The following is a 26,984-nucleotide window of genomic DNA, read 5'->3' on the forward strand; positions in this document are numbered from 1 at the left end:
GATTAGTAAAGCCCCTCCCTGCGTGCCGGAAAACCCGGTGTGCCGGAAACAGCCAAGGAGAAGATAAGTAAAGCAGGATTTCCGACACAGTGCTGTATCTCATTGGCTGTTTCTAGCACACCGGGTTCTCTAGCACACAGGGAGGAATATTACGTACTAAGTTCTTCAAGATCTTTATTAGGTTATTAAGGACTGCAAAATACTAGATAAAGGATAGGTGTATTGGTATGTATTAATAGATGATTATATTCTGCCCCTTTACTAGGTAGCTTAAACCCCTACTGCTTTAGCGTGGCTGGGGTGGGGCTGCTGAGAATCGTTGTGTAGCTGCCTGTTGAAGTAGGGCCGCAATCGCTAGCTACCGTAGTTCGACTATCAAGCGCCAGCTCTTGCGGATAGGTACTGCCGTTATGGCGCAGACGACGATTCCACCTGTTGCCGGCCGGTTCCCGTCTATCCCTGCCGAAGCACTCGATCCGACGCTTGTGTCTTGAGGGAATAATGTCGCGCCGCTAATTTGGGCCGCTCAGCTGTTTTAGCATCTTAGCCCATTCTATGGCTCGGAAATTCCCGCTCTACGACAACCGTGCATAACTCCAGTCTCTGATTATGCGTAAGATGGGTTATGCTCTTAGCTTTTAACACCTCTCTAGCTAGCCGTTCGATCTTATTTAAATGCCTGAGAAAGCATTTCTGCTAGTATCTACTATTAAATCTTACTCTTGATAACATCGCTACAACGAAACTATAGTCTTACTAAGCCTACTAGGTAAGCTTCGCTTATAGTAACCGTGCGCTAGATAAACACTATTGCTAATTAAACACCCTACTAACAACAATCAAATTAAAAAGATAAGGTTATAGAGTTACTATAATTTATAATAAAACTACGAAAAGCTAGGAGTGTATTATATAGAGGGGTGATAAAAAGAAAAAGATCCTAGAAAAGTTATAGTTTTTTAATAAATATGTCTCTATAACTAGAGTAGGTAGAGACTAACTTTTTAAAGATTTAGATAGAGAAAAACTCGTTATAGAAGATAGACTACTAGTATAACTACTTAGTAAGTAGAGAGGTAGGTTAAATCTATAGTAAAAAGTTATATAATTAAAAACTACACTTAACTCTTTTATATCTTTTTAATTATAATATCCTTTTTACTAAAACTTATATATATTATATAATAGAAATTAATATAGGGTATACCTAAAGGATAAAGTAATAGAAGGTAGGATAGAGAAGATAGAAAGAAAAACTTTTCTTTTTATTTCTTTTATATAACTAGCTAGTCTAGCTTACTAATACTTAGTATACTAGCCTTTAGCTTCTATAATAGTACTTAAATACCTTAGTAAGGATAGAATATAGTTATCTATTAACTACTATAGGATTAGCTCCTACTCCTCCTTAATAGTCTTAATAAAGCTATCTATACTCTCCTTATTATTATATAAACCTAAAGTAACTTTAGGTCTTTTACTTAAAGTATATTTAAGTAGAATTTATATATTTTCTATAGGATTTAGATCTAGACTATAAGTAGGATACTTAAAGAGAGGGATCTTATTCCTAGAAAACTAGCTTCTAATATTAATAGTAATATAGATCTTAGATTTATCCTACTAAAATTTCTAATCTAGAAAGGTAAAACTATTAGCTTTCTAATAATTTAATTTTTTTTTAAAAAAGGTTAAGAATTTTTAAAGTAAGAGCTATTTAGAGTAGAAAATAAAAGAAGTTAAACTTACCTCTTTTAAAAAGTAGTTTAACTCTAAGTACTAGCACCTCTTTAATATAGTAAATATAATTAAAGTTAGTAGTAAATAAAGAGGTCTTAGTTACTACTAACTTTAATTTACTACTTATAAAGATTATACCCTAAACTTATATAGTTATATCTCTTCTTATTACTTTATTAATAAAGGGGCTAAAATTATATAAAAAATAGTATAAAATACTAGATTTTCTAGAGAATAAGATAGCTTATTTAGATTTTTTTTAAACTTACCTACATTACTTATATTAATAGGTTTAGCTCCTACCCCTTTATTTCTCCTTTTTCTTATATATTCTGTCTTAGTACTATACCTATATTTTATAGTAAGTAATCTCTAGCTTTTTTCTTATTTAAAAGAGCTTTTTTCTTTACTATAGTAATAAAGTATTTCTCTTCTTTAAGAATATATTATAAGCTTCTAGTAGATAAATCTAAGTTATTTTCTACTAGAAAATACTTATTTATTTTCTTAGGACTTCTTTCTATATTACTATTAATAAATCTTTTACTATATTTTATTATCTTAGAAGGACGTCCTAGTTTAGGTGTAGAAAGAAGTAGAAAGGTCTTCTTTTTTTATCTTATATAATAAAGAGTATTAGAAATACTTCTAGTAGACTTTCCTAGAATATTACTACTAGTAATAGTAGAGTTATTTTAGAAAGATAAGAGAAAAACTTCTTTATTAAACTTTAAAAGCTCTTATAATATAGATAGATAATAGAGAAGTAGAAATTTTAAAACTAGATTAAGAAAACTATATAGAGGAATACTAAAATATACTTCTATAGTATTAATATCTCTTTTTAATATACTTTTTCTTAAAGTTTAATTTTAAAAAAAATAGTTATTAAACTAAAGGCTACTCTTTACTTTTATAATCCTTATATAAGCTAGTCTACTATATATTTTTTTAGTAAAAAATATATACTTCTTAAAAAGTTATATAAGATTAAAAATATCTTTTTCTTAATAGCTATATTAAACCCCTTTTATCTTTTAAGCTATACTAACTACGTAGTTATACTAGTACCCTAGCTTCTTAAATAGATTTTTCTCTTTCTAAATATATAAAACGTTAGTCTCTAGCTACTCTAGTTATAGAAATATATTAGTTTAAAAACTATAACTTTTTAAAAGTCTTTTTTTTATTATACCTTTATATATAGCTATATATAGTAAAATATAGTATTTAAGAAATGTACCTTTACTATAATCTATTATAGTATAATATAATAGTATTATACTTATATCTTTTACTACTATATTTATTATTAAAATAATAAAGAGGTAAGAGTAGTAGAAATAACTTCTAAAAAGTAAGTTTAAGAGCTATAAAGGTAACTTAATAATAAACTAAAATTAATTATTATTATAAGTATTAATAGTGCGGTAAGGAACTAGCTACGTAGTAAGATATTAATAAGTAGTAATAATAAGCTATAACTACTTAAAAAAATTATAATATAGTAAATAAGTATAAGTAAAAAGCTTTATTTAAATATTAATATACTAGTAAAAGATACTATAATAAATTATAATAAAGGTATATTTCCTAAATACTTAGTTTTATTATATATAGTTATATATATTTAATAATAGATATGTTAAAGCTAAAGCCCTAAACTTTAGGTGGTTCTAGAAAGTTATAGTAATATTAAAGAGAAGAGGAGTTTAGGGGGAAAAGGAGTTTAGAGGGAAGAGAAGTTTTTAAACTATAGTCTATAGCTTATATCTAGGCTTATAACTATAGTACTTAAGAATAAAAAGGTATTTAAGTAACTACTAAAATTTTCTTCTCTTAACTACTATACTTTAATATATTTAGTATATCTAGTAACTCTAGTAACTCTAGTATCTCTAATATAAAGGTTATTATATATAATATTATTATAAGTATAAAGCGCTTAGTTTTAGAGGGCTTAGTAACCCTCTTAGTAACTATAGTAGCTACTATTAAGTAGTATAGTAAGTATAAAGTTATTATTAAGATTAACCCTCTTAAAAGTAACCTTAAGTATAAGTTCTAAACTTTTATTTAATCCTTTAGCCTATTATATAGGTTTACTAAAAAAGAATTTAATTATATACTTAAGGACTTAGTATTTATTACTAAGGTCCTCCTTATAAGTACTACTATTATACTAGCTAGTAAAAGTATAAATAAAGCTAATAAGTTATATACTCTTCTTTAGGATATATAAGTTTAGTATATATATAATATATAAGTTACTAGTACTATAATAACTAATAAGTAGTATAAGTACTTAGAGGAGGTCTATAATAAAGACTTTAAGGACTAGCTACTATATATTATAAATATTATTAAGGAGCTAAGATAAGTACTAATATAAGTTTATTAAGTATATTAAGGTTAGATCTACTTTTTATAAGTTTTATATATATAGTTAGTTTAAGACCTTATTAGTATATCTATATTAAAGCGTTATTATCCTATTTAATAACTATCTAATCCTACTAGAATTTAGTTATATAGTTAGTAGTAGATTTAGTTTATTATAGTTTCTAAATTTATTACTCTACAACTACTAATTCCTTAAAAGGTAAGAATACTTCTTATATCTTCTTCTTAAAGTTATCTTAGTTATTAATAAGATTAGTATTCTCTTAATTATTAATATTATTATTTATATAGTATTAGAGGATAGGGTTAGCCTATTTCTTAGTATCTCTTCTAAAGAAGGTAGAGACCTAGATAACCTTATCTTTATCGCCTATCTTATCTCCTTTAATATAAAAATAATAGTTTACCTAAAGGATCTAGGTTTTAAGCTTATTATAGTCTCTATAATAAAGATCTAGTTTATTAGTATAGTTTATAGCTCCTCTATTAGTATAGGATTTAGTAGGGGTATCTATTATAGTATTACTTATCTTAAGGGTATTTAAAGTATAAAGGTTATCCTTAGATAACCTAAAGGTTAGTTCTTAGGAATAAGTAAGTATAATAGATAAGGTTAGTATAATAGTATAATTAGAAGATTAATATAATATTATAAGAGGTTATATAAGAATAAAGTATAATCCTTAGATTAAATACTAAAGTCTTATATAAAGTTAAATATACTAAGCTATAAGAGTTTAGTATCTAGACTATATACTTAATAACTATTATACTTATATATAAGCGTATAAGTACTTATAAGTAAGTAGTACTATATACACTTTACTATTAGCTAGTAGGTAATACTTATAGAAGAGTATCTACTTATAGGTTAGCGTCTAACTACTTACTAATAGTAGTTACGTAACTATAGTGTAGTACTATACTATAATCCTTTAGCTATGCTGCTTAATCCTTTAAAGTACTTACGCCTACCCCTAGCTCCTCCTAGGTGCAGTTCGTAACATAGTGTAGCACTTATCTACTACTACTTAGCAGAGAATCTGCTGCTAAGCAAGCAGCGCTGCGTAGAAGAGAAATTAGCCATCGCTGCTCCTAATATAGTTAGCACTTACGAGCATTACACTAGCGAGCGTAGAGCGCTGCTAGAGCTCCCCCTGTACGCTAGGCTGCTACTCTATCGCCTTAATGCTAGCCTTGCCTAGCCGTACAAGCAGATCCTTAATTAAGGCACGGAAAGGCAAGACAAGCACGGTTACGCTAGGCCTGTTGCTCTGCTGCATATTATTAAGGACAGCTGCTGCAAGAGGGAACAGCGTTTTGCCTCCGCCTGTAGGCAGTACAACAATTAGTGGGCTAATACCCTGTACTACAGCGTCTAGAGCCCGCTTCTGCTTAGGAGACCTGTACCTAAGTAGGCTGCTAGGGGAGAGGCCGAGCACCTTTCGGACAGCGATCTTAAGGCTAGCCTCTCTACTGCATGCCTCCTGGCGTAGCAGCGTGGCAGCAGTAGCAGGCCTACTCTGCGATACAGGCGCTAATAGCTTAGCTCTCTTCTGCTCGCGCTCCTGCTCGCTCTCTTCTTCCCTGCTATCTTGCCCGCTCTCTCTGCTACAAACTTTGTCCTCGTTAAGTAGCCGTTTACCCTAGCTCTTGCCTGTCTCTCTGCCTGTCTCTCTGCCTACTGCTAATCCTGCTAAACTAAGGCTAAGAAAGGCATGCTAGGCGTAGCTAAGCGTACGAAACACGTTAATAGAGCGCATGCTTAGCCCTTAAACAAGGTCTGCCTGTACCGCGTACGCTACTATGCCTATTGCTGTCGACCTGCCGTTCTGCAGCTTAAGTGGATCCTCTCTATCCTCGTCTAAGCTGCCTCTGCTATCCTTAGTATAGTGGCTCTGCAGCTGCTTATTGTAGCCTGCTGCAAAGCGCTCGCCCACTACTTTACGCCTAATGCCAGCAGCTGTATAGCGGTATTCCTACGTAGTAAGGCGTGTGCCTAGTCGTTCTGCCGTCTCTTGCGTCATCGTACGCGTGAGGCGGTTAGTATCCTATAGCCTATGCTGGTCAGCCTACAGGTAGTTAGCGGCTGCAGCGGACATTAGCTTGTGTAGGCTACTGCTGTATAGTAGAGCTCGTACGGGCTGCACGTAGAGCAGGTACGCTGCAATTAGCTGCCCTACTGCCTCTAGCAGAAAGCGCGCTACTACCTTAGGTCGGTCCTACTGCGCCTGCGTCTTGTGGTAGCAAGTGACTACAAATACCTGGCCATCTATCACGTAGAGATTCCGGTCCTGCAGCACTCTATTCGCCAGCGTACACTCAGCAGCTCTAGCCCACGAGCTGGCTGGCCGCCTACAATGTGCACAGCGAGACAGAGGAGCTTAAGGAAGCGATCTATACGTCGGACGTACTGCCGTGCTGCTCGTGCTCTCCACAGTACAGCGCCCGGTTAGAGTACGCTGCTAGGGCTGTTGGTACAGCTTTTGCGCTGCAGGCACGCTAGCTAGTCTCTTAAGCATCCACTTCTTACTAGCCTGTATGCAGGAGGGTAGTAGGAAGGAGACGCCTCGCCGTGCTACAGTAACGTCGTCCTAGATAGTCGCTAGCTCTACAGAGAGTTAGTCCTCTTTCCTAGCGATCTAGAGCAGCTCCTCCTAAAACACACGCTCTGCCTCGGCAACAATCCTCTGTGCTATAGATTAGAATCGCCGTAGCTGTACCGGGCGGCCACGGAGGAAGAAGGTCTGGCGATCAAGCGACCACTACATACTGCCTGCTATACTGCCTAGTGTACGCAGGGAGATGAACTTAGCGTAGGCAAGCAGGCTCAGCATCACGCTCATAGGGCTGTACGAGCCGTTAACTAAGTAGCGCGTACGCTGCTGCAGGAAGGCTAGCGTCTCTGTAGCTCCCTGCTCAGCTCGCCTGCAGGAGGGCAGCCAGAGCTCAACGGAGAGCAGGCGTACGCAGTAGACGAGAGAGCCAAGCATAGAGGAGAACTGCGCTGCTGTACGAAGCCGACACGTCTCTAGGTGGATACTAAGAGCAGCGAGAAAGTGGACAAGGCTGCTGTTAAACGCCTAGTAGTAGACCTGCTAGCAGATGAGCGCCTTAGAAAGGCGCAGGATGTACTTGCGCTCTTTTGCAGCCGCAGAGGCGCTGCTGCTGCTACTACTGCTGCTGCCGCTTGTCGTATTAGACGAGACGAGCTGCTAGAGCCTCTCTGCTGCTTGTCTCTGCCGGCCATGCCACGGGAAGAGGCGAGCGATATCGCGGAGCCCTGCAGCTGACTGACTTAACTCTCGATCCTCGCCGTTGTCGTCGTCGTCGTTCTTCTCCTTCTCTACTGCCTCCTCTACCGCTATTACGCGAAGACAGTAGCAGAGCAGGCGTGCCTATAGCCTTGCAGCACGAAGCTGGCTACCTTGTCCCTGCATGCGGCTGAAGGGGCTTCTATGGATTTCTTTAGCCTGTGGACTGCGTAGCCAGCGCAGCGTCTCGAGAGAGAGCGTGCTGAGCCCTTAGACTGCCTCTTCCACTAGCTGCTCTACTAGCTGTACAACATGCTGCAGCGCTGGCTCATTAGCAGCAGGCAGCCGTATGGCGTAGGAGAGTAGGCGCCAGTCTGGGTACGTCTGCAGGTGCTCGTCCCACTGCGTCCGCTTGAACCAGCCTGTACGGTCCTTGGCAGAGGCCTCCTCAGCTACGCGCTCTATTGCGTCACTCTATTTGCGCGCTACAGTTTCCCACTCACGCGATAGAGTAGCCAGGCGCTGCTTGTAGCTATCAGCCTCCTTCTGCTCTGCTGTCTGGGGCTTGCCCTGGGCCTGCTCCTGCTCCTGCTCCTGCGCCGGCTCCTGCTCTTGCTCTTGCCTTTGCTTTTGCTCCTGTACGATAAAGTAGCGTACGTAGCGTCGCTCGCGGAAGAAGGTCTGTACCTTCACAGGCCTCCATAGCTGGGCAGCATGCTCAGCGTACGAGGCAGCAGAGGGACTAGACCAGCGGGAGAGTTGCACGCTGTGCTGCTGATTAACGTGTTTGCGCATGCGCGTACGGCTTGTACTGATGAATTTGCAGGCTAGGCTAGCATTACTGCTGCTAGTAGGGCTCCAAGTGCTGCTGCTGCTGCTGCTGCTGCTGCAGCTGCTACTACGGGTGCTAGCGGTAGGAGCGACAGAGCAGCAGAGCCAGGCGTCTTGTGGGGGGCCTAGCTCGGTGAAGGGCGTAGTAGGCAGCTCTGGTAGAGAGACTTGATCTGGCGGCAGGAGAGCATGGCTGCCGTACAAGGCAACCAGCTCTCTCCTCTGTGCAATAGGTAGCTTGTGGTGCCGTTTGAGATGCTCATGTAGGCTGTAGACAGCATGTTGATGCTCGTCGCAAATAAGCACGCGATACAGAGGCAAGTAGGTAAGCATTGTAGCTTGAGTGCAGTAGCGATAGCTAGAGGAGGAGGAGGAGGAGGAGGAGGAGAAGGCTGCTCCTCTGCTGTTGTTGCGCGCCCTTGCAACGCGTCGTTGCAGCACAGGCCCTCTGCGCGCCGTTGCAGGCCAGGCGGAGCAGCAGCAGCGGCGGCGGCGGCGGCGGCGGCGAATCAGCAGCTAGCAGGTCTCACTTCGGTCTGCTTCGCAGGCTAACTATGCCCCCTCTCATTTCCCGCTAGCCAATCAGCGGCCGGAGCTGTCGCGCAACCATGCCCCCGGGGGCCATGATTGCGCGTGTTCATATGGATAGAGGCAATGGAATCGGATTGCGGATACAGCAGGCGACTCGAGCGTGAATCTCGCCTACCGCTGGGCGGTCTTCCATTCCAAGCTTAATGCGGGGCTTGGTGATGCAGTCATCCTAGGAGCAAGCAGGCCAGCGCAGCTGGAGAAGACGCTGTCTGCACTTGATGCTGGCCCTTTAAAGTCTGAGACAATAGAGCAGATCGAGCAATTGTGGAAACTCATTGAGAAGGATGCACCGCTGGACAACTACCACGCTTTTGTAAAAGAGTTTATGTAAAAATCACTCGTCCATTAGGATGCAGATAGTTCCACCCATACAAGTTCTATAAAATCACTGTCCGTCTAGTACCATACATTCGAAACCTTTCAGGCACCTAGAAATTCCTGCACTAGTTCGGAAAATGCCTTTGCAAATTGGAAGAGGTGACCATGCCCGGAATCTGGGAAGACTTGTAAATAGGAGCCAGGAACTTTCTGCTGGAGGACAAAATCGCCAGAGGTAGGTGCTAAGACATCGATTGTTCCGGAGGTAATAAAGAGCGGCACCTTAATATTTTTCGCTTGCTCCAGGTATGTGGAGTTACGGGTGAAGTCGAGGATAGCTTTGAGGTGTCTAGAGGTACCGGGCTCTTGTACTTGGTTCGTCTTATTTTCACCTGGTACGTTCCGCTCGGTGATGCGATTAGCGTAGTCGATAGCTGCAGCCGTGCTAGTGTTGGAAGGGTAAAAGAACAAGCCCAGGCCTTGCTCTTGGGGAACTACAGGCTGACGAGCAATAGCAAAAGTCGCGTCCGTGGCTAGTTCGATACCAGGTCCGTTGCCAACGATCGATCCGGCAATGACAGCCTTTTCCACAAGGTCAGGGTAGTTGATGGCAATGTGCTGCGCAACACCGCCTCCCATAGAAAAACCGAGCAAGTTGACCTTCTTCACTTTGATAGCCTTGAGGAAGGCAACTGCTGTGTCGCCCTGGGTCGCGATAGAGTCGCCGATTTCGCCCGTGCTGTGACCGACACCGGCGTTGTCGAACAAGATAACGGGTCTGAACTGAGCAATGTAGTTGAAAAGTAAGGGATCCGCGATGTCCATAGTCGCACGGAAGTTGGCGAGAAAGATAACGGGGTTTCCTTTTTTCGCACCAAAAACCCGATACGCGATTTGGTCGCCATTGACATCAACGTACTTCGTCGGGACGACTTGAGCCAACTTGGCCGGAGGGTCAATTAGAGCAACTTCTCGGCATCCACTATATGGTCTTATTATCTTCTATTCGAACATCCTCTCGATATCCTCGAAGCAAACTTACCTGGCAGCCGATCCGGAAGAAAACGCAGCTACGCTTGATGCGCCGATCAGGGCGGTGAGAGAAGGAAACCACTTCATTGTTTTTCTTGAGAATGCCGGAGTTTGTTGGCTGAATGGAGTTCTGATAAAAGCTGGCGACTGTGAAAGATGTGGCCAGTGTCTAGACTTCTGCACTTTGGTTTATATATGACAAGAGGACCTCCGGAACTATTTTGTAATCAAGGTCCCAGCCGATCTTAAACTTCCACTTGTAGCTCCATAGTTAATTTCAAAGTGCCCATTGCTTATGCAGAGACGCATAAGGAAGGTCGCGGTGTCTAGGGATGTAATATAATCGGAGCATCGTTACCGTACACAGTGGCGGTGCTGTAGACTGCGATTACTGATTAGAAAACGAAGATCGTTTCCCGAGCCACTATAATCGGACAGATGATGGGCCGACGCACTTATTAATCAATCTTAATAACATGATTAGACGATGTAGCAATGAGAGGTTTCAAGTTATCTGCTTACCCGAAACGATATGCTTGATTCTACTAGGATCATGCGTGTTTTGTTCTAGTGAATGTCGTAAGGCGCGATAAGGTATGATGAGACCAGGGGTGCAGACACCCTAAGTGGCTAGGGGCTAGCCAGCCCTGCCTAGGGAGCTGGAAGCGAGCTTGGACGGGCATTATCGCCGTCACTAGGCTAACGCACCTTTTGCCACGAGCTTACCTCCTATCGCGACTTCGCATCAGACGATAGCTAAACTCACTAACGTCTTTAATAAGATATTATTCTCTATTATTATATACTTTATATTAGGCGATGCGTCTAATGTTAAAGCCTTACTTAACTTATGCTAAGCGTCCCGTATATTAGTAGTTGTCGCGCGACTAGCGCTTTACATTTATATATAATTAATAGAGCTAGCGCTAGACCCTTTAGAAACTCTTAAGCTCTTCTTTAAAACTTTAATAGAATATCCTAACCTAGCGAAGAAGACGTAAAAGATAATTTTATTTAATAACTAAGGCATATACTATAAGTAGCCTAACCTTAGATATAATAATATATTTATAAAGTTATTACTATTAATAGGAGGGTAGGATAGTAATGTTAAACTAGAACTATACTATAAACTATTTACGTTATACGTTCTTACTTAATTACTAAATACTATAAGAGGCTACGCTTAGGGAGCTATTATATAAGTATACTATTATTTTATTAAAAAAAGAAGTATAAGTAGCTAAGGGGCTAAAGGTCTTTTAGTAAGTATTAGCTTAGGATAACTTTCTACTAGTCTTATTTATATAGAATTTAAGTTCTCTAAAAGTATTTAGATTTTATAAATAGTATACCTTATATATATATCTAGGATACTATTAAGGAATAAACTAAATAAGCTTTAGCTTATTAAAATACCCTTTTCCTCCCCTTTACTTAAAAGTAGAATCTACTAGAAGTATTCTAATAAGTAGTCTTTACTATCTTAAATATTTCTTATATAAGTTACTTACTAGTCTAATACTTCTATCTCCTTTAATAGCTCTACTAGTTTATTAGATATTTAGTAGTATCCTTTCTATTTAATATTATAGTATAGCTTTTATCTATAATCTTTTAATTTTTTATTTTCTATAAGTAGGGGGGTATTATTAAAATAAAACTTTAAAAAAGTAAAAAGTAGCTATCTCTCTACTTATTAGTTATAAAAGTTAATAAAAAAGATAAAGTAATAATATTATTTAAAGACTAGACTAAATAGTATTTTATAATAGTATAGCTCTAATATCTATATATAAAAACTAAGGTTAACCTCTTTAGGCCTTAAGGATAAAGCTTATAGTATTATCTTATATTATATTACTAAAAAACTTTAAAACTAAGCTTAAACTATCCTAGCATATCTATAAATCTCTTTATACTTATAATACCTTTCTATCTACTCTACTTATATTATACCTTATATTACTTTAATATTTTTACTATTATTATAACTACTACTAATACTACTTAAGAACTAAGCTTTATTATATTATAGTAATTATAGTTCTAGTTATAGTTATAACTATAAATATAATTCCCTTTAAGTAGCTATAAAGTTTATATATTAGTAGTAGTACCTTTATATAGTACTATTAAAGCTATTATACTATACTTATTACTATTATATACCTAAATCCTATTATATTATATCTTAAGCCTTCTATATTATTAAATTAATTATCTACTACTTATACCTATCTTAGCTCCTTAATAATATCTATAATATATATTAGCTAGTCCTTAAAGTCCCTATTATAGACCTCCTCTTAGTACCTATACTACTTATTAGTTATTATAGTACTAGTAATCTATATATTATATATCTACTAGACTTATATATCCTAAAGAAGAGTAAATAAATTATTAGCTTTATTTATACCTTTACTAGCTAGTATAATAGTAGTACTTATATAGAGGACCTTAGTAATAAACACTAGGTACTTATATATATAGTTAAATTCTTTTTTAGTAAACCTATATAATAAGATAAAGGATTAAATATAAGTCTAGAACTTATACTTAAAGTTACTTTTAGAGGGGTTAATCTTAATAATAACTTAATACTTACTATACTACTTAATAGTAGCTACTATAGTTACTAGAAGGGTTACTAGGAGGGTTACTAGGCCCTCTAAAACTAGGCGCTTTATACTTATAATAATATTATATATAATAACCTTTATATTAGAGATACTAGAGTTACTAGAGTTACTAGATATTCTAGATATATTAAAGTATAGGAGTTAAGAGAAGAAAATTTTAGTAGTTACTTAAATACCTTTTTATTCTTAAGTACTATAGTTATAAGCTTAAATATAAGCTATAAACTATAGTTTAAAAACTCCTCTTCCTTCCTAAACTCCTCTTCTCCTTAATATTACTATAATTTTCTAGAACTACTTAAAGTTTAGGGCTTCAGCTTTAACTATAGTACTTATTAAATATATATAGCTATATATAGTAAAACTAAGTATTTAGGAAATATACTTTTACTATAATTTATTATAGTATCTTTTAATAGTATTATACTTATATCTTTTACTAGTATATTTATTATTTAAATAACTATAGTACTTAAGGCTATAGAAATATTTAAGTAACTACTAGCTCTTTAAATTTCTATTTCTTAACTTTTACTTTAATACTCTATCCTAAAGCTTACTACTAAAGAGAAATACTTTCTTTAATACTATATACCTTATAATATATAATAATATTATAGGCGTTAAGTAGCTATTCCTAGAGTTATAGACTATACTTAATATTAATATAAATATAAAGTACTAGTATACTAAAGATTAAATTAGCTTAAACTATAATAATCTTAAGCCTTATAGTATCTTAAGCCTCTTCCTAGACGCCTACCTCTCCTCTCTTAACTTATTAGATAATACTAGTAAGGACTAATATAAAATTCTCTTCTATATAAATAGCTTATTTACTATTACTTTTATTTACTTAGGTAGTATTACTTTACTAGCTAATACTAAGATAAATATAGAAATAAAGTTATCTATTACTATAGAGTAGAATATTTATATTAAGAAGCTAAGTAATATAATAGTAGTTAGGGGTATACTTATAATAAAGTAAAAGGTATATATTAAAATAGTTATAAGTAAAAACTATAATAGATAGCTATAGTAGGTCCTTAGCTAGCTTATCCTTATCTTATAATTATACTAAGTAGGTATAGCTAATAATTATATATATAAGGTAGGTATTAATAAAGTAGTAGATTATTAATTTAATAATAATAATAATAATATAGGAGGCTTAGGTTATAGTATAATAAGACCTATTAGGTATATAGTAGCTATAAAAGAGTTTAGGTAATAGTAATATATAAGCTTTATAGCTACTTAAAAGGAATTATAATTATAATTATAACTATAACCTTAATTATACTAGTAGTAGTACTTATACTCTTAAAAAATAATTACTATAATATAATAAAGCTTAATCTCTAAGTAGTATTAGTAGTATTTATAATAGTAAGGATATTAAAGTAGTATAGCTAGGCGTAATATAAGGGATAGATAAAGTAGTATTATAAGTAAAAGAGACTTCTAAATATACTATAATAGTTTAGGCTTAGTTTTAAAATTTCTTAATAATATAATATAAGATAATACTATAGGCCCTATCCTTAAGGCTTAAGGGGGCTTACTACCTCTTTACTTAAGGACTTTCTCTCTACCTAAAGCTAATATAGATAAACCCTAGACCTTTAAGTATAGAAAGTAATTTACTAAAGACTAAAGGTTTATAGTTTATATACTATACTTAACTAATAAGACTTAGAAGTAAATTACTAACTACTTAAGATTTACTATTAAGGTTATTTAGTATATACTAAAGTAACTTCTTATTTTAAAAAAAAAAGTTTATTAAGCCTAAGTTACTTAGCTAAAAGTAAGTATAGAAGCTTATTAAGTTAATTAAGTTATCTTAAAAAATATAGTAAATAAGCTACTTTAAGCTTACTTACTATTTCTAAGATTAGTATATTAGATAATATATTATTTAGTACTCCTTCTACTTACTTAGCTATAGAAGATATATTACTATATTAAAACTACCTCTTATACTAGAAGATTAGCCTAAGTAGATAGCTTTTATAGAAACTTATATTAATTAGACTATTAAATAGTAGAATATAGTACTTTAAAGCAATAAAAGCTAAGTATATAAAAGCTAGTATTAGAGAAAGTAAATTACTTAGTTATTTAGGGAGAAGTATAATATATAATAAGCTAATTAAAAAGATACTTAATTATTATTTAAGTTAAAATAAATTAACTATTAAAGGCTTTATAAAGTATAGTAAGTATTTATATATATAGCCTTTATACTCTAAGTAAGTTTTAGTTAAGTTTTAGTTAAGTTCTAAGTAAGCTTTAGTATAAGTCTAAATAAACTTAGATAACTATCTTAATTCTAAAGCTATTTTAACTCTAAGGTTAACTAGCTAAGGCTCTTACTTAAGCCTCTACTTATTATAATTCTCTTCTTCTTTTAAGCTAAATTTAACTCTTTACTACTCTTTAGTTTAGAGAAATATTTAGTTAACCTCTAGTTTTTACTTTTATAAGTATTAAGACTTTAATATTATACTTAAGTAGTAGTATAATAACTCTTAGTTATAAAAATATCTTTTTTTATTTATTATACTACTTAGTTTCTTTATAAGTATTATACTATAATTTTTTAATATTACCTTCCTTTATTATTTTTATTATATAGAACCTAATAAGTTTCTTTATAAGTAATATTATTTACTTTACCTTAGTAGTATAAAGCTACTTAATAATTTTATTTAGGTACTAGTATATCTACTACTTAATTTATACTAACTCTATTATTAGGTACTATTCTAGCTTAGACCCTTTATTTTAATTATATCCTTAGGCTTTACCTCTTATAAGTTTTATAGCTAACCTATTTATAAGCTTTTTACTTACTTTTACTTATTAATAGGCTTACTTTATTTAATTATATATAATTTTTTTATTTTCTATAAGTAAGGGGGTATTATTATAATAAAACTTTAAAAAATAAATAGTAGCTATCCCTTTACTTATTATTTATAAAAGTTAATTAAAAAGATAAGGTAATAATATAAGTTAAATACTAAGATAAGTAATATTTTATAGAAGTTAAGCTTTAATATTTATATATAAAAACTAAAGTTTAAAAAATTATTAAAACTAATAAAAAAAGATACCTATTAGAACTCTTAGTAGAGGTCTAATAGGGATTATTAGCTATTAGTTAGTAATATAATTATTATATATTATAAAGAGGAGAGATAATATAGTATATTTACTATTACTAAGAAGAGGTTATATAAAAACCTAGCTACTTTTAACCTTTATACTAATACTAATATACTTTAAGTATCTTACTATATATAATTAAGTTATACTATATATAATTAAATTATAATATATATAATTAAATTATACTCTATATAAATATAAATATTTCGTCTTTATCCTTATCTAGGAGGTCTTTTAGCCTAGCCTAAAAACCCTAGCTAGATAGGTACTAATAAATATATCTATAAGTATATAATATACTTACCTTATATATACTTAGGAGCTATTTAGAATAGTCCTTAATAAGTTAAATAAGTAATTACCTAAGTTCTACTCCCTCTTATAAACTAAGATAGTAAATAATATTAATATTATTAATACTTCTTATATTAGTAATATTTAAGTAGAGGAGATAGTAAAGAAGAGTAAAATATAAATCTTAAAAGATATAGAGGAGGTTATCTATAAGGCCTAGATTAATAATACTAGTAGTAGTAAGTCTTTATAGTTAACTATCTTACTATCTTAGTATTAGGAAAGAGGTTAAGCTAAAAGACTAAGACCTAGCTATAATAGTAAATAAATAATATTAAGAAAGTAATTAAGAATTAATATCTTAGGCTTAAAGAGAGGGAATTTAAATTAATACTATAAGGATAAGAGAATAAGGCGTAGATAATATTAGTACTAATATTCCTCTAACTTAAGCTAATTATTAGATAGTAATAGCTATACTATAAATAACTAGTTAATTATTCTTAAGAAGGGGTAGAGGTAGTAGTAGTAAAGGTAGTAGTAGTAGAAGTAGTAGTAGTAGAGGTAGTAGTAGTAGTTATAAAAGGTAGCTATAAAAGTTATAAAGAGTAGAAATAGTAAAGGATAGTAGAGGATAGTATATATATTAGAAGGTTATATCTTATCTCTAGTAGGTATATAATACTATTATATATCTTTAGTATCTAGCGTTTATAATATACTATATATATACTAGTAGTACTAAATATAAGCCTATAGTTACTTAGTTAATACTTTATCTTAAAAAAAGTCTCTAAATATACTATAATAATAATAAAAAAAAAGTCTATAAAGGCTAAGGCTAAGTTAGTATTAGTATAAAGGTTAGAAGTAGCTAGGTTTTTATATAACCTCCTCTTAGTTATAGTAAATATACTATATTCTCTCTCCCTTTTATAATATATTATAATTATATTATTAGCTAAAACTAGTAATCCTTATTAGATTTTTACTAAGGTTTAATAGGTATCTTTTTTTAGTTACCTTTAGTTAGTTTTTTTTAACTTTAGCTTTTATTTAAATAATAAACGTATTAGTGAAAGATATAAGTATAATACTATTAAAGGATACTATAATACATTATAGTAAAGGTATATTTCCTAAATACTTAGTTTTACTATATATAGTTATATATATTTAATAATAGATAGGTTAAGCTAAAGCCCTAAACTTTAGGTAGTTCTAGAAAGTTATTATAATATTAGGGAGAAGAGGAGTTTAGGGGGGAAGAGGAGTTTAGGGGGGAAGAGGAGTTTTTAAACTATAGTCTAAAGCTTATATCTAGGCTTATAACTATAGTACTTAAGAATAAAGAAATATTTAAGTAACTACTTAAATTTTCTTCTCTTAACTACTATACTTTAATATATCTAGTATATCTAGTAACTCTAGTAACTCTAGTATCTCTAATATAAAGGTTATTATATATAATATTATTATAAGTATAAAGCGCTTAGTTTTAGAGGGCTTAGTAACCCTCCTAGTAACTATAGTAGCTACTATTAAGTAGTATAGTAAGTATAAAGTTATTATTAAGATTAACCCTCTTAAAAGTAACCTTAAGTATAAGTTCTAAACTTATATTTAATCCCTTAGCCTATTATATAAGTTTACTAAAAAAGAATTTAACTATATACTTAAGGACCTAGTATTTATTACTAAGGTCCTCCTTATAAGTACTACTATTATACTAGCTAGTAAAGGTATAAATAAAGCTAATAAGTTATTTACTCTTCTTTAGGATATATAAGTCTAGTATATATATAATATATAGGTTACTAGTACTATAATAACTAATAAGTAGTATAGGTACTTAGAGGAGGTCCTTAATATGTACTTTAAGGACTATCTACTATATATTATAGATATTATTAATGAGCTAAGTTATGTATTGGTAGTAGATATTTAATTTAATAATATAGATAGCTTAGGATATAGTATAATAAGATATATATAAGCTTCGTAGCTACTTAAAAGGAATTATAATTTTAACTATAATTATAACTATAACTATAACTATAATTTACGTAATATAATAAAGCTTCTTAATTTCTAAGTAGTATTAGTAGTAGTTATAATAATATTAGAGACGTTAAAGTAGTATAGGGTATAATATAAGTAGAGTAGATAGAAAGGTATTATAGGTAAAAAGAGACTTCTAGATATACTAGGATAGTTTAGGCTTAGTTTTAAAATTTCTTAGTAATATAATATAAGATAACACTATAGGCCCTATCCCTAAGGCCTAAAGAGAAAGTACTATAGTTATAAGCTTAAAGGTAAGCTAGAAACTATAGTTATTAACTAAAAAACTCTTCTTTTACTTTAACTCCTCTTCTCCTTAATATTACTATAACTCTCTAGAACTACTTAAAGTTTAGGGCTTTAGTTTTAACCTTTCTATTATTAAACTATATATAGCTATATATAGTAAAAATAGGTATTTAGGAAATATACCTTTACTATAATTTATTATAGTATCTTTTAATAGTATTATAATTATATCTTTTACTAGTACGTTTATTATTTAAATAAAAAGAGGTAGTAAGGAGACTTTAAGTAGCTTACTAATTACTAAGATAGATTAGGTTTAGTTCTATCTAAAGTAACGCTAAACGCTAGCGTCTTACATACGTTATTAATGCCTAATAGGAAGTAGAATTATTACTGTATAAAGATCGTTAGGAGCAAACGCGCAGGCTAGGCGTTATAGTCGAAGAGAGTAAGCAACCCTGCCCTTATATTACCTAGCCTTCAGCTACGGCTGAAAAATGTTACACTAGCTGTGAGGCGCAGAACTAATCTCGTTTTCCCTGTTCACTTCACCCGTTCCGTACACCCTGTTATAGAAAGCGGAGGTCAGGCATAGGATTTTATTAGCTCACTACGGTGAGTGACGAGGATTTATAACAGCAAGACGGAATTAACCTTACACTAGACCAGCCGCGTGATCTATACTTCATGAGGCCGAAATCATAGTCACCTTAGAACAGTGCCCATCGCATTACCTGGATTTTCGAAACCTCACTAGTCTAGCCATCTTTCTTAGCCTGCATCTCCAAGGTTTATATAACTCTAGAATGCGGGGTTCTATATTCCTTTTCACCGGTCATCGCGAAACAGATAAGCACCTTCTTTCACAGCAAGATGCTTTAATCTAGTAGGGCAGAACGAGATACATACAACAGAAGGGAGCATGTAATTCTAAGCCACCAACACCCCACCTAAGTAGAGAAGGGATACGTTAATAGAGTGCACAGTAAGCGTCCTTAACACCGCACATACGAAGTAGCATATTAGTTACTAACTCCTACAGCATTGACGCCATTTGCATATGTTCTAAATATCTTACCACCCATTCGTCCAATCAAGGAAAACCTCATCCGTGAACCTGCATCTATCGCGCATTTCATGTGCATTACCTTTACACGATTTCTTAGACTTGACAGAAAGCAGAAAAGAACAACAGTTTGAACTAGCCACCAAGCGTGCCTTGAAATGGCTTCTCAACGCAATCCACCCTATCCTAGAAATATTACCAGCACGCTCAAAGAAGGACAGTCTTAATTAGAGTGACTACTAGCTTAGGGCCGTATATCCACTGAACAAGAGATTGACTTCCGCACGACCTTCGCCTCGCTCCTTATCCAGGAATACGAACGCGGAGCACGCGGCAACGTCCAGTACCTCCGCACTGCGATCGAGCATCATGAAGCAATCTTGCGAGGGCTTCCACAAACCTCCCCCAAGCGTCCTGAACACCTCACTCGGCTTTCGTACACATAGCTGTCCAAGTATTTAGCGACGGATTCGAAGAGAGCGCTGGACGAAGCTGTCCGTACCGGACAATTAGCCCTTGAGGAAGCGACTTTGGCGTCTGTAGACAAGACGGATATCCATGTGTACCAGGAAATCTTGAATTATTGCGGTGTTGCATTGTCATATCGATCTGAAGATACACGTGCGAAGGTTGCCCGTTCGAGAAGCACTGGACATGGCAATGAGATCAGTGTAACAGCGGAAGCTGATCTCAATGAGTCAGTCGAATGCGCCAAAAGTCTCAAGGATCACACAGTGGGAGATCTCCCCGCGTATACAGGCGCAATCTCTAACCCTTCTTCTCGGCTCATGAGACGGTACGCCATGACGGACAACGAAGCAGACCAAGCAGAAGCGGTACGATTGATTCAAGAATTACAGCGTATATCTCAGCCAGGATCGATGGAGAGAGCAGGAGCGTTTACGCTGCTTTCGCAACTTGCGTTGGATAAGTTTAATAAGAAGGATACGTTGGAGAATCTTGATAATGCGTTGGAGCAGCTGAACAGGTCTATTACCAGTCTTCCGGAATCTTTTGAGAGGAAATCAGACCTGTATAAACAGACATCCAACCTCTACAAACAGCGGTACAAGAAGACCAAGGACGAGGCGGATTTCCGTCTTGCGGTTCGGTACTCAGAGTCGTTACTACGGACGGTTCCTCTTTCCCATTCGGTTTTTGGCACATATCTGTTCAACCATCTACACCTTCTGCGAGAGTATGCGAACACTGTGCGTTCGCTTCCGCAAGTCGAAAAATCTGTATCGACGGCTGGACACTATGTCGCAAATCTGCGCAAGGATAGCATCAAGCAGCTTAATTGCCGTATCCTTTACGGCGACATCCTTGGTCATACAAACATCTTATCGCAACGGCTCGAAGATTTTGCAAAGGCCATGGATCACATCCAAAAGTGTGGCTACAGCTGAAACAGCGAGATCGATAAGTCAGGAGATAGACCTTTGGTGGACTCACAACTCATCTACAGTCTCGCTAGCAGTGCGCGGCAATTATTGCAAGCATCGGCTAGTCAGACCAAAGATAGAGGGATGCAGAGAATCTATGAGAATATTTGTAAGCAGTGCCAGTCAGCTAATTTCATCAACGACCTGCTTCGGATCAACAAATGGTTTCTCGAACTTGCCAAAGTATACGCCGAAGCTTCATCAGCCAGAGAGTCTCTCACCGATGTGCAAGCACATGTCAGAGCGGATGAGGCGCATGGAAAGAATGAGAAAGAGCTTCAAGAAAGGTCGTCACGATCGCGGTGGAAATCAAGCAATTACACAACTGAATTAGGGGTGCGATCGCTGGCCATCGACCCTACAAACAAGCGGATCATTTTCGACTTGAGTAATATGATAGAGGATCTATTCGGCTTCGATCCGTCCAAAGCGATGTCACATGCTGAGTTCGTCGCCAAAAATCAAGAGATTGAAGCAGACAGCATTGCAAAAGCAAAGGCGAAAGGCCAGCACCCGAACCCAAAACTCTGCTACATGTGCAGATACATCCCAATCTTGAAGCCGACGACTGGAAACTCGAGCACAGATGCTCATAGCCGACTAAGATTTGAATGGAATGACAAAATATATTTGCCGTTTGGGAACTGGAATCAGCTAAAGCTACGGACCAATTGTTCGATCTGTAAACTCATCCTCTCTTTGATTGTATCCGATCAGAAAAGCAACAATCTGCATCCGCGTCTTCGGGTGATCGATAGAGAGATACAGGGTACGCATCTAAAACCAGTTCGGCTATCCACGGGCGAAACGGTTCTGCAAGTCGAGTATGGCATGCGTCCTGTTGGACAGTTGAGAATGGTCTCCAATCTCAACTATTCCCAGGCGTTACGCCAGGGGTGGGAAGACGACAGGCGTTTCCAATCTGCATTTGGTAAAATGCCTGTCTACCAGAGCGGGATGCCGCAAAGCCTTGATGTGGTACTTCCTCAGAAGGAAAGCAACCAGCAGATTAATGTTGGTGCACTTGGAGTCTGGCTCAAGGACTGCGACAGGAATCATGGTGAGATGTGCAACAGGAGTTTCCGCGAGAGCTCGAGCGTTGCTCATCCCGCTGACGATGTGCCATTGATTCTCATTGACGTCGTGCGCTTGTATCTCGTAGAGAGCACCTCTAACGAGAAATACTTCGCACTGAGCTATGTGTGGGGTAAGGTCGACATGCTGCCTACCCTAACTGAAAATGTCGAGGCTCGAAAGGAACCTAGTAGTCTGACTGGGCTTCAATTTCCGAAGACAATGTCCGACGCTATTAAGCTGGTGAGATTGCTTGGCGAGACTTACCTTTGGATCGATGCTCTGTGCATTGTGCAGGATGACAAGATACAGAAGGCTCGTGACCTTGCAAACATGGATGCGGTCTACAGCAAAGCCTTTGCGACAATCGTTGCCATGGATGGCACAAGTGCAGACGGTGGGCTTCCTGGGGTCAGACCAAATACGAGGCCGCCCCAGAAGATCGAAACACTGGTTATCAAACTTGGCTCACAGGATTTGGACTATGACCCTGACGCCAGCGATGACAACAACGTTGCGATCAACTTGGTAGCCACGCCGCCAGAACTCCATCTCGCCCTTGAATCTTCGCCGTGGGACAGCCGTGGTTGGACGTTCCAAGAACACCTGCTTTCGCGTCGGTGTATCTACTTCTCTCAGAATTACCTATATCTTCAGTGTGGCCAGCGCAGTCGCGTCTTATCCGAATGCGGTATCAACGAGCAGATGCCCAGCGAAGACGACGATGAGGACGACGAGTATGAAGGCCGTAGGGGAAAAGCCCCTATTGTCACTGCGCTCGACAACCCTCTTTATGACCTGGCGCCTTCGCTAGTAGACCTTCCAGCTGAAGCAAAACCAGCAGAAACCTTTAGAGTATATAGTAAGCTTGTGGAGAAGTATACGCGTCGGCAGCTCACGTACGAATCGGACATCATCAACGCTTTCCTGGGTACTTTCAAAGCGCTCGAGACTTTCCAAGGCCAGGTCCTCTGCGGCCTTCCTGTACCAACGCTTGACTTGGCACTTCTCTGGACGCCATGTGGACGAGTACCGCGCCGTGGTCACAGCCTCCATGTCGGTGCTGGTGCCCTTGCACTTTCCGGGCGAGCAAGGCAAGAAGGCCGACTACGACTTGGTCAAGCGTTGGTGACAAATCGAGGGACTACTCTCGATGTCTATGGTCCATCTACGGTTCGGACATTCGATGAATCAGTCGATAGACAGTTCCCGAGCTGGTCGTGGGTGGGTTGGAAAGGGTCGGTGGAGTACCGATTCTTGGCCGATGCGCTTGCCAAAGAGCCGCTTCCGACGCCGTTGGTCTCGGAGTATGCGATGGTTCTCAATGGTGAAGAGGGGAAAGAGCTCCTTATCATCAGAGATCGTGTGCAGGAGAGGAAGCCTATACCTGAATCGCAAAGTTCTGCAGCACCTGCGACCGCCGCCCATAGCACAAACAACATTACAGCGGAACTGGGAGCCCTGGATATATCCGACTCGCAAAAACAAGCCTCCTCATGGAGCCTCACCCCGACCCTCCCAAACGTCCTCCAATTCCGCGCCCCCACCGTCCCCCTCACCGCCTTCGTCATATCCCCAACCCATGAATACATCTCCCTCTCCTCGCACATCCACGCCACGACTAACCAAGCCGTGCGCCCCATTCTGGACCGCGCCGGCAAGCGCTGCGGCCTGTGGTGGGAGCAAGCAGGCTACGTCTACGTCCGTCGCGGTGTTTCCCCGGACGCAGAGAAGAAAATGATGTTTGTCGGAATCAGTCGGTGCGAGGATACGTTCAAGGCGCGCGAAGGGCCGAAGAGGGTGGAGGGCGAGATTGAGATTTTTGATGATAGGGCTTATAGGAAGGTAGGGAGAGGGAGTGGGCTTGTCAATGTGGTGGTTGTAGATGGGGATATGGAACATCCGTATGCGGAGAGGGTCACAGTAGCAAGGATTCATGTTAAGGCGCGGGAGGAGGCGGGGCCGGAGATGAAAATGATTAGGATGGCTTGAGGAAGTACCGATTGGGCGTCTAGGGCTTGAAGCTAGATGATGGCCACGATTTCGACTTTACTCTCGTAAGCCTGATTTCTCAGAAATTATAGTGGAGTGATTGATGTGCTAAGAATACACTACAGGAACTTTCATCGGCAATGTTGGGATACTACCATGCGTCTTTGGTCAACGGTTACGACTGCGGGGCTGCCGTCAAGGCACTGAAGACCACTGGTGCTCGCATTTCGTCCGAAAAGTACGAGGGAGCCATGAGAGGCGATATCAAGCATACGAAGTTTGAATTCAACATCAATGTTATCACCAGGCCCAGCTACGACATAAACCTTGTGAATACGCAGGATGAAAGTCTGTAGCTTTTTCTTCATACTTGATATCCGTTTTCCGACATACACCTAACCACCTGTCAGAAGCTACTGCACTGTGATACGTGATGATTCAAGCCACCTTGCTGCAATAAAATGTCTCTTGATGATAGAGTACCATACACTCTTTACTCAGGATGTTATACTTTGCTACTTCTTCTTATCTCTTCGGACTTCGTCTCGATCTTGATCTCTGGGCCCTCAATCTTCTTGACTTTCCTTCCCTCCCACCACGACATGATACCCGCGAACATCGCGACGCCGCATCCCAGCGCGATGAACGTGCCCGTTGCCCACGTCGGACGATTCAAGCGGTTGTAATCCCACATGAAGAAACACAGCACTGCCTGCAACAGTGTGTTCAGCACCATCATATCCACCGTGAATGCCAACTTCCACATGCTCGTTGGCGGTGCTCTCACGCCCGTGAACGTCGTGGGCTCGGGATTGTCTCCACCTCGTCCTTCGCTTTCGGTGAACCACGCGGGTGGACGGAACCACGCTTTATTCTGGTTGAAGAGGCGGCGCATCGCGTTCGGATCGTGGAAGTGGACGGCGCGCTTCACCCAGTAGAAGTCGCGGAAGCGCCAGGGTGCGAGGCCAAAGCCGGTGACACAGAAGAGGGCGTTGAGGATCTGGCTGTCGATCTCGAGCCAGATCTTGTTCTGGCTGTAGTCATGGTCGCAGTCGTAGATCTGGGTGCCGCGCACATGGCACATGGCAGGGGCGGCTTTCAGGAGCAGGAAGAAGAGCATTGCGCCCCATGCCTGCGGATATCAGCGTGCGATGTAACGACGGGCCAGCAGACAACATACCACGACGTTGAGGCCATAGATCGTGATCAAAAATCCGGAAGGCGTGAGGAAGAACACCCAGAATGCTTTCAGGCCGTTCTTGATGGTCGCGCCCCATGGTTCTTTTTGTGGAGATGCGTGCTTCTCCTTGAGCGTCTGGCGGCGGTGGAGCCCATGCCCATGGGGCCGGAGCGAATGCTTGTGGGCCTTCTCGTCTGTTCCCGCTGGTAGAACAGAGTCGTCTGTCGCTGGACTGTCGAGCACTCTGGTTTGCGATTTGACCAGAGTAAGCCCGCCATCTTCGTCCGGCTTCGCAATGAGCGTTGCATGGCCATGCGCATCAAAGGTGATGTTTGCGCCGCCGACTTCAGGTTCGCGCAGCTCGGTCAGGTTCGGCGCTTGAGCCATCGCCGTCGCCGTCGCCTGCCACATTCCCAGCTGCGGCGTCGTGTGCAGCAATGATGATAGGGACACTCCCCGCGCTCGCCCCGCGACACGCTTCTCCTGGTCGTCCGTCATGGCTGCACGCGTGTATGCGCAATTGGCGTCGTCGCGCGCGGTATCCTTTGTGGTGATCAAGTCGAAGGTGGGGAGGGGAGAAGATGGATCGTGATTGTTGCGATGGCATGGTTTCTCCGCGTTTTCCCATGCGCTCGAAGCTAAAAGGCGTCAAGCTTTTGCATGCGGATCTCCAACGAATGTGATAGGCGTGCCGAGCCGACGCGAAAACTGTCTGCGTGGTGATGCGCGTAAAGTAGTGACCCAGACAACAGGTCTCAGCGAAAAAAAATATCACAGCCTCAACGATCCAACCGTTCTCCAAGGCACAACTCAATGATCATTGCGATACGAGTCAGGCCTCTTCCAGGAGATCGAAGAGCGTTCTTCACGTTGGCGGTGATGCGCATCCGTCAGTGTTGATGTTCAGGCTACTGGTAAGCTCGGGCCGAAGCTAATTACGTCGTACGATGATACGTACGACGATTGGCTATGATGGTTGCTCCCCAACAGAGGCGAGTCAGCGCGCTGTGATTGGCGCGATACGCCGCAGAACCCCCGTGAACAGCAGTTCTAGAGCCAGAAGACGGTGAACCCTATGACAACAAAGCGCAGAGTACCAGACGAGTCAACACCCTTGGCCAATGAATTCCACAACAACAACACACGTGCGCTGAGACGTTGGTTCGACAAGGGCTCCGCATCGCCATCGCACGCACCCAGCTATCAGGGACTTCGTGGAAAGTAATAGCGTGGAAATTTTCGCGATTGGCGGCCATGCGTAAGCACTAGATGTGGCGTACATGGTAAAGAATCCCGGCCTGCCCTCCAACACACGGTCCATCAAAGCTGGCGACATCGGTAGGCGACGGAGAAAGATGGCCGAAATGATGGAGGGAGCGTGGAGATGTTGTAATGAGGCCGGTGACATACGTGAAAGGATACCCACGTTGAATGTAGACATCCCGGAATGTTTGTTCATCGCCGATGGTACAGTGGCATCGCGAACCTGTGCTCGACCGGACAGATATGTTTGCAGCGATTCGTGCTCTGACTGTGTTGACTCTACGATAGACGATTGCCAAAGCTGGTACTGGTCTAAGAATGATTTCTTCTAAACAAATGACTGCAGGAAACCTCGCGAGGAGC

At 38.5% G+C, this 26,984-nt stretch overlaps 4 protein-coding genes across 4 annotated transcripts; 1 reads left to right on the plus strand and 3 right to left on the minus strand.

The window, feature by feature from the left end:
* Window positions 1–7,667: 7,667 nt before the first annotated feature.
* On the minus strand, window positions 7,668–8,192 carry ACET3X_003698 (uncharacterized protein; the record flags this gene model as incomplete). The annotated part of the gene is made up of 2 exons (XM_069450148.1): window positions 7,668–7,849; window positions 7,901–8,192. 2 exons carry the CDS (start codon window positions 8,190–8,192, stop codon window positions 7,668–7,670), a joined length of 474 nt encoding a protein of 157 aa, XP_069307676.1.
* Window positions 8,193–9,239: 1,047 nt separating this feature from the next.
* Window positions 9,240–10,256, minus strand: ACET3X_003699 (uncharacterized protein; the record flags this gene model as incomplete). Its single annotated transcript, XM_069450259.1, has 2 exons — window positions 9,240–10,119; window positions 10,180–10,256. The coding sequence occupies 2 exons, from the start codon at window positions 10,254–10,256 to the stop codon at window positions 9,240–9,242; spliced, it is 957 nt and encodes a 318-aa protein (XP_069307677.1).
* An 11,711-nt stretch (window positions 10,257–21,967) lies between these two features.
* ACET3X_003700 (uncharacterized protein) lies at window positions 21,968–24,534 on the plus strand (the record flags this gene model as incomplete). Its single annotated transcript, XM_069450370.1, has 2 exons — window positions 21,968–24,031; window positions 24,304–24,534. The coding sequence occupies 2 exons, from the start codon at window positions 21,968–21,970 to the stop codon at window positions 24,532–24,534; spliced, it is 2,295 nt and encodes a 764-aa protein (XP_069307678.1).
* Window positions 24,535–24,683: 149 nt separating this feature from the next.
* ACET3X_003701 (uncharacterized protein) lies at window positions 24,684–25,856 on the minus strand (the record flags this gene model as incomplete). The annotated part of the gene is made up of 2 exons (XM_069450479.1): window positions 24,684–25,310; window positions 25,359–25,856. 2 exons carry the CDS (start codon window positions 25,854–25,856, stop codon window positions 24,684–24,686), a joined length of 1,125 nt encoding a protein of 374 aa, XP_069307679.1.
* Between the last annotated feature and the right edge of the window lie 1,128 nt (window positions 25,857–26,984).

This window comes from Alternaria dauci, chromosome 3 (genome assembly GCF_042100115.1).
Source record: "Alternaria dauci strain A2016 chromosome 3, whole genome shotgun sequence".
Classification (NCBI taxonomy): domain Eukaryota; kingdom Fungi; phylum Ascomycota; class Dothideomycetes; order Pleosporales; family Pleosporaceae; genus Alternaria; species Alternaria dauci.